General features: G+C 36.8%; 1 protein-coding gene across 2 annotated transcripts in view; it reads right to left on the bottom strand.

The window, feature by feature from the left end:
• The window catches only part of BNC2 (basonuclin zinc finger protein 2), a 230037-nt gene that overhangs the window by 128834 nt on the left and 86069 nt on the right, over nt 1-15134 (bottom strand). The window contains exon 3 of one of the 2 annotated variants that reach the window (XM_071424954.1): nt 9450-9461. The exons of the other annotated variant lie outside the window; for it this stretch is intronic. Coding sequence (XP_071281055.1) covers nt 9450-9461 — 12 coding nt within the window. The remainder of the gene's footprint in view (nt 1-9449; nt 9462-15134) is intronic. 2 annotated transcript variants of the gene reach the window in all.

Below are 15134 nucleotides of genomic sequence, written 5' to 3'. Positions count from 1 at the left end.
TTCAAATTAATGAAATTGCCTTCCCCTAAATTTTCAACAAAATTAATACAAATTTTCAACACATTCACAATTAAAAAAATCAACATTCTTCATAAATTCATCTAAATTTAATTGAAGACTTGAACTGTACACGGGCTTTTGGTATTTCAAAAAGCAGTATTTACATGAAGAAAGTATCATTCCAAAAACCAGGAAGTGATGCACCATTAATATTCATTACATGCCAACACTCAAAAAAAAAGGGAAAGAAAATGTAAGCTGCCAAGTTTATTTTGGCAAAGCTCTATGACATGATTTGTTTTCAAAGCAAAATCTAGAAAAATGTCTTTAAATCAATGTAAATCCTTTTCAATTTGAAAAAAAAAAAACCCACATAAAACATAAGGAAAACATAAGCTCTTCTGAGTTTTAGCCTTTTTTTTCCATGCTAAACTGTACATTAAACAGTTTAAGTGAAGTACATTGTCACAGAAGACCTACCAACTTAGGTTAGATACACTTTTTCTTGTCTTTGCGTCAAAGAACTTGATCTGTTTGTTATCAAAAAAATATAAATTAATGATACTTAATATTATTTTCCCTTCCTACTTATTTTCTTTGTGTATATATACATATATATCTGCACAAATTTGAAATGAGTGAGAACACCAAGTACAGAGAGTAACCTCAGTTTTCCTAGGCAAAGACTGAACTACACAAGAAGATGGCAGTGGCCTTTAGCATGGTGTTAGCATACTTCTGAGAAATGAAAACATTGATTCATTGCCTGGCTGGGCCAGAGGCAGGAAGGGGGCCAGTGATGACCATATTGCAGAGTGGAATGAATGCCATACAGAAATTCTTAAAGCTCTTCTGCAGAGATTTGCAAAAGCAGCACACCACACACATTTGGCCACATTGCTTCTGGCACCCAAGCGTTTTTTTATAAAAGCAGGGCAGGTATTTCCCAGCAGCACAGGACCAGTGCATTGAGATGCCATCATGACACACAGCACAAAATATCAGTCTAGCAGGTCTGTCCTCAACACAGAAACTGGAAGCCTGTTACTCATGTTTGAATTCCACCTACTAATTGCAGTGGCTAAGAAAGCAAAGGAATTTCTGAAGCCAAACATGAATACAAGGAACAGGTCCTCACATGACTGCATGAAGGTGTTGCTTCTAGACCAATTTCACTGACTTCCTGAGTGGCTTAATGTATCTTTTCTTCAGTTCCTCTACCTTTCAATCACAATTACCAGCTCAGGAAGAGAGACTGAGAATTAAATCTAGAAAGCAGAAATTCCCAAATTAGGAGACAGAAGAAAAGAAGCCATGTACACCCTGAGGACCAAAGTCTGAAAAGCTACATCTAGGGCATTGCTGTGTGTGCTGTTCTTCCACTCTTATACCATTTTCCCCACCACATGCAAGTTCTGTCCTTCCCTGATATCTTGAGATTTACCTTGTGCCAGCAAGCAGGGGAACACAAGGTGAGGCGGACCATGGGCTACAGTGGGCTACAGTGCAAAGGCAATCTCTCTGGCTACATGAAGGGCATCTCCTCTTTCTCAAACACCTCTTCTTTTGGGAAATTGAACTTGCCCAGAGCAGATCCCACCCTGCCCAGGAGAGCAGGGCAGGCTGCTCAGCCCTAGGGCTGGTGTCAGGGCTCAGGATGTGAGGCTCCTTTGAGTAGGGAGAAAAACAAGATAAGGGACTAGAGAGTGTGGACAGTTCCCAGGAGGCAGGGTTTGAAGGAGGAGCTCATTAGACAAGGAGAGCTAGCAGAACCCTTGATTGAAAGCTGTTTTCATCTGAATCAGGAGAAATTCTCAGGCTGGGATTTTGCCTGGCTAAAAGAAAGAATAAATCAGGTGTAGCAGCAGTCATCAGTAAAAACTGCTAGGCTTGGCTTAAAGGGTAACTGAGGACCAGGACTGAGGAACTGGAGAAACACTGCAGCATTAGAGGGTGAGTGGCAGTGGCAGGGTAAAGAAGCAAGCTTAGAACCATTTTTGACTAAACAGCAGAAAGGAGGTCTCTTCTGTAAAACTACTGCTCTGAAACCATTGGAGGCCACGATTGGCAGATATCCATACATTCATGCAGATGTATTACTTCTCAAAATTATCATTCAAGTCTGTTGGTATAGCAGTTTAAAATACACCTTTCAGTTGTAAGCATATATGGTAATGTTCTTCACCTCACTTAAAAATTTCTTCCCTTCTCTGAAACAGTGGCCCCATTGAGTAAGGACTGAAAGATGAAAAGCAGATGCTCCCTAGGAGACTGGCAAAAATGTTAACTCAGAAGGCATCTCACTCACCCAATTACTGAGTAGGACAGTATCTAATAGTAATTAGATAGTAATATTATTAAATGCCACTGAAAGAAACCTGTAATTCTGGGAGCCCTGTAAATTCTTCATTAGAGTCAGCATCCAAATTCAATACTGTTGAAGGGAATCCTGGCAGATGAGAACAGACTTTCACATAATTTTCCCAAAACAAAATTGTTAATTCTGTGATTTTTTTCTAATGTTTTCAGAGGGGTTTTGGTCAGGCACAATTTTTAAAGTCAGATGAGATTTTGCATCTATGCCAAGTTGTTCTTTTACCCTAAATCTTAAATACTTGACATGCTTTGGGAAATCACTGCTTATGAGCAAGTGATGAATTTTCAATTGTTTACTTAATACAAGGAGAAGTTGCAAAGCTATTCCACTGCCTTGTAAAAATTCAAGGGAGTGAAAAATATGTGGAGAGAAGCAGAACACCTACCTGACCAGCAATAGTGAAGGAAGTAAAACGTGAAGGAAAGCACTGGTTCAGACTCAGAGAAAAAACACGGAGGGAGGGACAAAGGCAGAAGGTGGAGGGATAGAGACAGAAATAATCAAAAGACCTAGAACAAAGATGCAAATATGAAAAAATGGAAACATATATTAGAGGAAAATTAGACAGAAATACTGACCTCTCAGATTTAGAAGAATTTTAAATTTGATACGTTAAGGGTTAAGTACTACATTTTTGGGAGTAATGGGCATAATAACAAACTGATTGGTTTGCCACAGCCCTGCAAAGCTCACATGTGAAAACATGCTATTGCACATCATGTGTATCCATCCTATTGAAATCCAGACAGACATTAATCACCAAAAGAGGAAGTATGAAATTCACTTTAATGACTTCTAGACTAAATACCCCAAACACACACACACACACTCCTTTCAAAGACATTTTCCTAGTGTTTTCCATGTACATATGTTACCTTGATAGCTAATGGTTATAGCAAAATGTTAGGAGCTCAAATTAATTTAAACTATTTTGTAATGCACCTGCAAGTTCTTGAGGTTCACCTGTGCAGCTCTGAACCAGAAGAGTTTAACTACTGAGAATTTATCTGTATCACTGATGGACAATTTTCCAAAAAGGCTTGTAACTTGCCAGGTCAAAAAACCACTCATATTTTGAGAAAAAATTATATAAAGGCCAGAAGTATTTTGTTTTCATCCTTTATCTTTACTTCATAAAACGTTATTCCTTTTATAAACTAAAGGCTCCTGATCTTTTCAAGAACAGAAAATACGAATATAAAAAATGGAGCAACATCAGCAGCTTTCTGAGGAATTGCTTTTTACAGAACAGTAGGTTCTCAACAAATAATGAACTGGTATAGGAAACACTCCTCAAAACTCCACATGCATGAAACCTCAGCATGGAGAGCAGATGGGACAAATACACCCCATGAACCACTAGATTCAGCCAGAAGACCCTTGGACTCCAGCTTGCATGTTGGTTAAAGGAAGCCAGATAGAGGGATACTTTAACTCCCATTTGTGTCCAGGGTATGACAAAAAGTGGAAAATGTTTGTCCTACTAAATTAAGAAAATAATTATAGCATGATTTAGCAAAAAGGCTTGTCAACCTATCTGACTATGTCTCCAAGGAAAACACTAGTTAAGCAGTTCCAGAGTCCATGTGTCAATCCTTTTACCCTTCCACAATTTCTGAATCCCTGAATGTCCTTTTGCTGTCCTTGGTAGAAAAGCAGGCTTTGTAAATGTACCTAATTCTTATAATACAGTAGCACAAAACATAGCCCAGAAGCTACATGCACTCCCTAGACCCTTTTGTTTTGGCCTGCCAGGTACTTCCAGCCAGGGAATTCCACTGCACATCCTTAACAGTGAGGAGATAGCAGCTGATCAACCAGCAGCTCCTGCCTAGACACACCGCACATCTTCCTTAACCAAGCAAAGGTAGCTCTGGATGACAAGTGCTGCTGAAGGTGGGCTGGAGAGAAGCTTTGGGGGAGATCAGAGATCTGTAATAAGTTTCAGCACAATAATAAAGTGGTAGATTTGGTTTCACTAACACTGCTGTTCACTGAACAGTATGCCTGATATAGGCAATTCAAATTTCAAATCCGACTCTGGAAAAGAAAAATCCCTTTAATCATGCCAAGCCTGGAACTAAGAATTATTGTACATCTAAGAACTCAGAATACCTCAAACTTCATCTAAGAAAAATGCTAAAATAAACTACCTGAGTACATGACATTGTACAGGTCCTTGCCAGACATGAACAAGATGTGGAGCACCAGATATGTTTCTGAGTACTGCACAAAAAAAGGTAAATATAACTGTAAAATCAGACATGTTAAAACCACATTTGAAGTAGCCTACTAGAAAATAGAGAGATTTATGGACTTGTATATGAGATGTTTATATAAGTTTCAAAGGTTATTTTCAAAAAAAATTGTTTAAAAATATTTCACCAGGAGGCTCCTTGGAAGGAACACCTGTTTAAACTCTTTCCTTAGTATTGCCACTAGAACTCAGAACTCACCAATGAGACAGGATCAATCATTTCAGGTTTTCACAGATCTTGAGCTGTTAGGTGAACCAATGTTAAAGATCACAAATGACCAGTACATGAATCAAGGCAAGTTTTCATGCAGTTAATTTTTGTGAGGGGATTAACTAAATACCATTACTATGTTTCAGTTCAACAGGTACTGCAGTTGTTCTCATTTTTCCCTGTTCTCAGAACTACAAAACATAAATGAAATGGCCTTTTATCTTTCATGACAATCTCACTCATTTTTGCAGCAATTCTATTAAACTAATAAAAACCTATGGACATATCACACCAAAGACAGTAAAAAAAGGCTGTGAAAAATATTGAAAACATTACACTTGCTACAGACTTCAGAACTATAATTATGTTCTAAGGTATCAGAAGATCAGTAAAAACAATTTTACATCATGCTTTTAGTTAAATATTTTCTCAAAACCCTTTATTTTTTTTTCCTTTTACTTTTTCTTTAGTATAGTTAACTTCACAACCCACATTGCTCCAGCCTGCATACACTTTATAAACTCAATGATACATGCTAGTGTTTCACATAGGGTTGTTCATACCAGCATGTGTGCTCATTTGAGGACTATTAAATGCAAAGGACTGAATACAGAACCCTGGAAACCATTAAGAAATGTAGACCAGATTCCTTACATATATAATATGTGTGTGTGTGTGTGTGTGTATGCATATATGTATAAAAATGTGCATTTTTATACATACACATATTTAAATACACATATTTAAATAAAATGAATGGATTTTAAATATATAAACATTTCATGTAAAAAAAAGGTGTCCCACTTAAAATAAGAGGACAGGAGTCAGAAATAGGGAAGCTGGCCACTACTCCTAATTCAAATTCTATCACTGTTGCTGATTGATTTAATTACTCCCTACAAAAGTATTGTATGGAAAAACTGCACTTTAATAACCACATCATTAGAAGGAAAATAAACTAAAGGAAGGACTTTACATTACATACAGGACCTGGTCAAACCCTTCCTTTTCATTGATTTCAGTGGGCTCTGGATCAAGGCCATATTGATTGCAGGGAGTATGGTTCAATGATTAAGACAGCAAATTTAAGTTTCATTCTTAGCCTGGTCATTCACTGCATCTGAGTCTGGGAAAAGTTAATCACTTCTTGTATCTCACTTTTTCCATCCATGTAATGGGAATAATTCTAATTCCATTTACCAATAAAGGGAACCAATATATTCTGACAAAAGCTCAAAAGCTAAATATTCAACTTATGTAAGTGTGAGATAAACATTCTTACTTTAAATTTTAAATAAAACTTCCTGGAATGGTGGGAACTTCACCTAGTAATTTATGATCCAGATTACGTGCTAATCTTCTATGGTAAGTCTCAGTTCAAAGCCTGTGTATATGTGTGCATGTGTGCATGAAAGGCAGAGAGACACCGAGAGAAGCAGAAGACACTGTTGCTCACTAACTGGCACTTCATAAGATATTTGATTTGTAGTAATAAAGCAAAGAAAAAGTAGTTGTCAGTTAAAATGCCATTTCTGTCACACTTTTTAATAATATTGCCTCTGTAATTACACTGTGGTTCTTTATACTTACTCAGTAAAAGCTTGCTTAGTTTTAGCATGGAAAACAATTTATGGAATTACAGAAACAGACTGAACACAGCAGTTCATTTGCTGAGGCAATTATCCAGATCCTTGTCAAAAAAGAGAGAGAATAAAGACTGTGATGTGCAAAAAATGTTTCTAATTCTATGCTATAATACATACAATATGTCTGTGGTTGTGCTGGATTATGTTAATAAACTGCAGTCGAAATATATTTGTCACAACACAAAGGAAGGGTGCTATCAATTGTCTTGCCAGATAGTTTAAATTAGTCACCAAAACGTCTAGCCAGGGTTTCCTCTGTGACCCTTAGATGAAGGGAGAGGCTTATTGGACAGTTTTTCCTGTGGGAATAGACAGATTCTTCTAATGCTCAATTATTTAAAATAATCTGGAAAATAACTGTAAAGTGAACTGTGTCACAGTTGCTTTTTTTAACAGATATGAAAAATTCAGCCCTGAACACAAATCCTGTATTATTTTTGGCTGGTTATCACTCAGAAATGAGTTCCCCTAATGTTTAATAGAAAAAATTGTGAGAAGCTGTATTTCTTCTTTTGGGAAGAGTAAAGCGTGTAAGGAGTGAGATACTGCTCAGACAAAAAAGAGCAAACAAATTGTAACAAAAAATCTAAGCCCGCAGTCCAGAAAAATTCCATTTTTAAAAGGAAGAGAAAAAATAAATGAAATATCGAAAACAGAACACAGACTTGTTTGTTCACCTACACATATTCAGAAAGAAATCTATTTTAAGAGTGAAATAACTTGAATAAGAAGCTGGAAGGAGACCATCTTAAAGCACACTGGCACTCCAGAAATACATTTGCTACCACGTATTTTGCTGAAATTCATTATTTTAATATCTGTCCTTTCTTGTTAGATGTGTATAATTTACACTAAAATATCATAAAGTTTAATTAATTTTTCAATTATTTATGTTAAGAGAAAAGTTCAAATTTTATATGATTTAAATTGAAAATGTAACAACAAGTTTCTTTTCTCCAGCTAGATACTTCCTATTCAGCAGAACATATTGCTGCAGACTCCTTGCTATAAACTTTGCTTTGCTGGGAAAAGGCTGGAAAGAGGGAAGATCTTCTTTCTTTCACAGAAAACAAAGCAAAAATGGCATCCAAACACAGGTCATGAATTGTGAGCTTGCTACTTAAGTTTCATGTATTAAAACGTGGATGAAGTTTCCTCCTTCCCCATCTCCCCCAACATCTGGAGATAGTTTGGTGGAGCAATTTCCAGAAACCAAACAGTATCTCTGCTTGACTAGCTCTTTTCATTCACAGATAAACAATTAATGAAATGGGCAACTAATTTCTAAAGTGTTCATATTCATTAGACTGTTTCCTGAAATTAAGTAGCTGTTCCATGACGCAGTGCCCACATTAATGGTAGTGCTATTCTTTTTCCAGATATAGAAGGGGTTTTTTAAAGAATATCCATTCATGTTTAATTTAACTAGGAATCAAAGGTGAAGAAAAAATGTATTCCACTTTTAAAATAAATACATTCGCAAAACAAAAGAAGCGTAGGACAACTAAAGAATTATTCCACCTTAATCACTAAAAATCACTGTCTGGACCACACTTCACACTTCAGATCTAGGTTGTATTATTTTGTGATTGTGTCTCTGAATTACAAATGAAGATATCTGAAGTTATGACAGTTTGTAATATATTTTAATTTGACCATCCAATACAGGGTGGAAAAACAAACTCTACAGTGCCGAGGTCTGACTTAGAAAAATTGTTCAATATGATTAATATTCAATTTGGCAGGTTAAGTGTCTGCTAGATATCAGCTAGATATTAACAAATCCTGGTTACCACTTCTGACCAAAAGCTCATACTAAAACACTGCTCGCTCTTTCCATACCACGTATTTTTTATGTTACCCACTGTCAGGTAAAGAAAGCTCTGTGAAAAATTTTTTCAGCTCATCTTCTAGTCTCAAAAATTTTACCTGTAGATTTTTTTATGATACAGCTTTGCTTGAGCTGTACATATATTACATAATATAATTTCCACTCAGTAAAGGTAAATACAGCTTTATAGAAGTCCATCTCACATTCACTGGTTAAAGGCTGTGACACAACATTGCTACCACCCGTATTTTGTCATTTTTACTTTCCCATAATTTACTGTCCTAGTAAAGAGTTGAGGATGGAGAAATGTGTCCCAGTTTTCACCAGGACATGAACAGAAGCTGCTGATCAATGAGTGTAATTTCCCTCTGCCACGTGGCTGCAGTGGCTCTGGGGGAAGCTGTCGGGAGAGACAGCTGGTAGGGAAAGTGCCTGAACCTCCATGCTCATCCTACACTGACTATTACTCCATTTAGAGCTGTTTACAGGACACTTGAACAGCAGCATGAATCAACTGGGAATAACAGCTACTGAAAAATATTTATATACCAGAGTACATTTATTTAATGTTTTACGAACTGAAGCCCTCATACTACAAACATTCACCTCCTGGTAAATACTGCAACGAGTAATTCTGTCACTAATAATTTTCCATTACTTCACATACACAGAAGTTTACAATCCAGGCAATTTTGCACAAGTCACCCAAGTACCTAGCTTAGGGGATTCTCTTTCTTTCTCAGATATCCACTGGTTTAAACTCACACTCTTGTATAAATACATAATTCCATACCCCTTAAATAAATGCTGCTTTTAAAAATAAATGGACAATTTGAGTAACATAACATGCCTAAGCTGAAAGCATATCTCTGTCTGTCAACCTCTCACACAACTCAGAGAGCTGAGGTATGCACACTGAGGCAGGAGTGATCAGGCTCCATCAACAGTCTCTTTCGGCCAAATGAATGAACAATGCTGAGAGATGGGAGAATGCAACTCTAGACATTAAAGGAAACAGAAAAATACTTCAGGCTACTCTCTTTCTGAATTAGAACACTCATGCACAGTATTATCATAGTTTAACTAAACCACTTAGCAAAATGGATTCAGATGATCTGCATTTTCACTACACCTAGAAGCTCCAGATCTAAATATTACCTCTGATCAGCAAACAGAGAAACCTGAAAGTTTACAATTATTTTATTTGACTGTAGGCTTCACAAAGGATAATGCCTGACACAATCCACCATGATTACATTGGCCAATTCACTTACTTTCCTTCACTCAATTTTCCCATCTAGAAATTAGAATAACTAAAGTGGCTTCATTCCTAGAGTGCTTCAGACCTGACAGACATAAAGCACCATGTCCAAGCTGTGGGTTCTATTTGCTTTCAGCAATCAAAACTAATCAAAACGTACAACTATCTGTTATGCTATACCCAGAGAATACACACATGCTAAGTCAAGTAGAAGATGATCTTGAGGTCACCTGTGGCCCCTTCATACATACTCAGGACACACACAGAAAAAAAAAGCCAACAAAACAAAAAACTCCCCACAAAATAGAAATTAAAATATCACTAAATCTTTACAGTCATACACAAACTTCATTTGTGTACATGATATGAATGATTTCGACAGAGAAGTAAGAAATTTAGGTGAACATAAAAAGAAATTAAAATTATTTTTTCAAATTTATGACTTAAAATTTAAAAAATGAATTTTCAATTTTATTATATAAAAACAATTTTTCAAACATAGAAATAACTTCCTACTAACAGGCCTATTGAGATTTCCAGTATTCTGATAATATACTCACATTTTCTATATGAAACACAATTTCTCTTCTCAGAATGTGCGTTTTCATTGAAAATGTTTTAGACATAGAAAAGAGCCTGTGTATTAACCATTCTGATACCTATCAAAAAGGAGATTTTCACTGCTACATGGGTAATCACTGAAGTCTTTTACAAAAGGCAAAACTACATAAAACAGGATATATTGCCATTTTTCATGTAAGACACAGTGGGAGCAAAAATTATTCTTAAATTCTTAACTTTTATCACTATTTATATTGAGTCCAAACTGACTACACTAATTATGAAGATTTTGAATAATTGATTTAGCTTTTCAGAGAATGATTTGAAGAATACTGTAAAGAAGAGTGGTAGATGGGACAAAAACAAATCCAAAAACAATTTGTAAGGAGATAAGCTTGAGCAAAAGGATGGAATCCTGGGCTGCATCCTAAGTGATGTGGCCACCAGGTTGAAGAATGCGATTTTCCTCCTCTCCTCCTCTCTGGAGTGCTTCATCCAGCTCTGTGGTCCCAAACAAAACAAGGACGTGGAACTGCTGGAGCAAGCCCAGAGGAGAGCCACAGTGTTGATGAGAGGACTGCAGCACCTGCCCTGTGAAGTCAGGCTGAGACAGCTGGGGCCGTTCAGGAGAACAGAAGGTTGTGTGGAGACCTCACAGCAACCTTCCCCTATCTGATGGGGGCCTACAGGGAAGCTGGAGAGGGACCCTTCATCAGGAATTGTAGTGACAGGAAAAAGGGGAATAGGTACAAATTGAAAGAGGGGAAATCTAGGCTAGATATTGAGAAAGAATTCTTTATTAGGAGGGTGGTGAGCTGGCACATTATACCAGAACAGGTTGCCCAGGGAAGTTGCAGGTGCCCCAACTCTGGCAGTGTTCAAAGCTGGCTTGGGTAAGGCCTTGAGCAACCTGTTCTAGTGGGATGTGTCCCTGCCTGTGGCAGGGGGGTTGAGTCTTGATGATCTTTAAGGTCTCTTCCAAGCCTTAAAAGTCTATGATTCTATGATAAAAGCTTAGGTATTAGCTTTTTTAGGCTACACAACCAAGACAAATATTAAAAGAAAATAATGTATGCTAAATTCCCTCATTAGTTACAAACTTAAAAAATCTCAGGAACAAGTAGCTTCATGAAAACATCAGTAATACATTTACAGGAAAAAACATTACAAGTAAAGAAATCTTTCAGGTAATAATTATGGCTTGTAAGAAGCAGTAAACAGTGAAGTTCAATTCAGAAATAGTACACATTAGGAAAAAATAGCAGTATTTTGTTTCAGTATAAACTCAAATTCTTTTCTCCAGCACCTGAAACTAAACACATCTTTAGAATTCCTGTGCAGAACTAGCAAAATTCTTTACTTTATGACATTGTTATTTTAGTTTGAAGGATTTTTCTTCCAAATGTTTACACTACTGTGCCAGTTACTTCAGTTGAGCTGACACAATGAATTTAAAATGGTCTAATACTTTTGACTTACCAAGAGATTAGCACATGATTAACTAAAGTGAAAGGATTATTGTTACTGCTTTTAAAAGATATTAACACTTTTTGGTAATTCATTCTACGGATGCTATCCACATTGAGAAAGCAGAATGAATATAAAGTTTTCTTAGTTTCAGTTACCCACAAATTGTCTTGCAGTTAAATAACAGAATCTTCTCTAATTAACTTTTTTTAACCTTAAATCTTGGCCCTTATTTCCCTAAGGTTCATACACGCTGATTAAAAGGCGTAATATGGGCTACAGAAACAGTCAAACAATTGCAGCATTCAGTCCCTCCCTTAACAAACAACCTCAACTCATGCCTGCACATATACACACACAAACCCACACAGAGGCTTTATGGTGAGCAATGAGGTTCATGTCTGAAGCAGAGTGCAGCATTAATACACTTAGCAAGACAGAGCTATATTCACTGAAGCTTGACACCAGCTCTGTGAAGAAGGGTTGTATTTACAGGAGCATAGAAAGGGGACAAGAGAGAGAAAACACCAGGAGGGAGAAGGATTCAGGGGACAGCTGAAGTGATCCACCAGTTTTTTGATATGGTTTAGACTTCACTTTGGGAATGCAACAAAACAACAGCTAGAAACTTACCCCTTGACACTGGGAAGACAGTCTCAATGCTAAGTATCCCTGCACTGAAATTCTCACTCCAATTCAACAGGTTAAAGGGTAGGAAGCTTCTTCCTTTCCTGTCAAAAGGGGCATGTTCTTGTGGCTGTATTTTTTTCATGTATAGATGCTCTTCTATAGATATTAAACTGTCACCGCACTTCATCCTCTTCTTAAATTTAAGATTAATTTTATTATGCTAACATCTGCACAGGTCAAAAAACATACCCATGGTGTGGAAAGAGTACAAGAAAACATTAAGTGAATGAAAGCATAGATTTTTCACAAACTTCATACTGTGAAGTATGAAGTTACATAAAGATCATAATTAATCATCAACAAAAAGTTCTAAGAAATCATAAATAAGAAAGTGAGTTTTCTGTGAGTTTGATAACAGAAGAACTTTGAAAGAAAATTTAAAATTGTCATAATTTCCAATTTTGTGCAAATCAGCATGAAACGGAAAAAAAATACAGTAATGTATCTCAGTTTTTAAGACATTTTTAAGTTTACATTTCAGGTCACAGATAAATACTGCTTGTCAGGATGGAAACACAGGTAAAAAGATACGATACATTTTTTTTCTGCATATAAAAAATCTGTCTTTGTTCCTGCAAGATTATTTAAGCACAAATACAGGTAACAAAAAAAAAATGAAGTTACAAGGTGAGATAAAAATTGCAAGATGGGGAAATTCTGCTTTGCCTCCACAGTATTATCTGGTTCCCCCTGTTGTCATAAAGCCAGGGAAAAAAACACTTCCAGAAAGCTCACCAAAGATCAAACTGTGTCTGGTGACAGCAGTGTCCAAGCTATAAGTAATGTTCAAAGGATTCAACAATGCCTGTGACTGATCATTCTCTTTCCCCTGCCATCACCTGCTGATTTTGTCCAGGTGTTTTATGGCTATCTCGAGGCTCTGGAGAACAGACAGAAAGAAGACTTTGCCAATTTCTTTTGTCTGGGATTGTGAATTCCTTACACAGATGGTGGACAGCCACAGGCTGGCCAACTCCATGCACAATTGCCTTTACCCTCAAAAAGAAAGCATGAGAGCAATTTTATCTACTCACAAAGTATTGTCTGTAACATTGTCTGTGGTCAGGGAATAGGGCAAGATTCCTTTTCCTAAGAAAAAAAAAGAGGTTCCCCCTTCCTCAATCACTCTTTCACTAAAACAGTATCAAGAGGGAGGAAAAAAAAAAAGGATAGAAAATAAATAAATAAATAAATACACTAAGACTTTGGCTTGTATTAGCGAACTAAGCATTCCAAAGCAATTGAAGAGGTTTGTCTAATAAGATAATCTTGTGTTAACATCGTTTTGTAGTATGTTTACAGTCTCTCAAGTATTCCAAACAAATCCTGCTAAATCTTACTCACTATGCAAACTGAGACATTTCTGGCAGCAATTTTTAAAGATGGGCACCAGACATGAGCCCCTTCATCCTCTTTCTCTTACTCTGTTTGCTTACAAAAAAAGCTCATTACCTATGCAAATTACTGTTAAATGTGCAGTTACTTAATTGTGTATCTATTTAGATATATACTTTACTCCTGCAGTGGTGCAAGTGCAATTCTAAGACTAGTTATTTTAAGTAAAACTGCTATACTCCCGCTTCTGACCCCTAAGAGTCTGACTATGCATCAGAGAATAGAGTGTATGTGACAAAATATTTGTGCAACACTTAGGGACATGAAAAAAACAAATTTTACAGAAAAATATGTGATAACTTCCAGTTCTCAATAGTCGAAGGGCTTGGAAAAATATGGGGTTTTTATATGCATTCATGACAAAGAAGTCAGGTACAAATCTTGTATGACAAACATACCATGGACAGCCTCTGTCTTCTCGTACTCTTAGAATAAAATATTATGTAGGCAATATATACTTAGTTAGGAAGCTTCAAAGTATGTACCAGAAAATAAGTAGATATCTAAGACTCAGATTATGGTCACACTTCAGGAAACTCAGAACTATACTTATCCCATATGCCCTTTACCTTTGCATATAGGTGATGTGAATAAACTCTGAACTCAGCAGCTGGATGAAAGGAAATGCACTCTTCTTAAACCTGCAGGGCAAAGACTTGTGTCCCACTCTCCATCATCCCACCATCCTGTCTAGGCATCACTGTTAACATACACATAGGCAGAGCAGAGTAATGGACCTGACTTCTGCTTTTCAGATCTAAGAGCACAATTATGTCTTGCTCTAAATTATTTATTTTAATGCTAAAGGATGTAACTTTTTCTTTTCTTCGTGGGGGGGGGGGGGGGGGAGGGGAGGGGGGGAAGTATACCCACTAATTATAAAATCTATCATAGAAATGCTAGAAAGGAATGGACAATTACACCACCTTGCCTTCCTGCTGCCAAACTGGGCTATTTCCCTAATATTTCCTAGCCCTGTACAAAACATTTCCAATAATAATCTGCTGATGTCTTCAATGCTCAGAATAACATCAGCATTAAAAAAAATCTGACTGTAAAGGGCAAATGTAATGGTTGAATAAGAGGTGAACAGGTAACCTCAGAACTACAAGTCCCCTTTTTTCTACCACCACAGGCAGCAGCAGTACAGCTTCTATACACTCTTCGGTCTACCAGCATGTCATAACCCTGACCTAAGAAGGTCAATTTCACGGCTGAAAAAGTAGCTTAGCCTCCATGGCTCATTTCATCCTTCAGCCTCCTGTTGTGATTACTGACAACTTAGCCAATGTATTTATTTATTTTTATTTCTTTTCTGTACCCAAATACAGAGATACAGGCACATAACATAATGGTCATATCGATAAAAAGGCTGCAGTGGGTGGCCCTACACAAATATCACCCAGAAGTCTTTCTGCTTATTTCTTCCACAAAGATA

This window comes from Agelaius tricolor, unplaced genomic scaffold (genome assembly GCF_023055355.1).
Source record: "Agelaius tricolor isolate 1412-34295 unplaced genomic scaffold, bAgeTri1.0.p SCAF_4, whole genome shotgun sequence".
Lineage (NCBI taxonomy): Eukaryota > Metazoa > Chordata > Aves > Passeriformes > Icteridae > Agelaius > Agelaius tricolor.
Note: the sequence above shows the minus strand (reverse complement) of the source record. Positions and strands in the feature narration are given on the sequence as shown.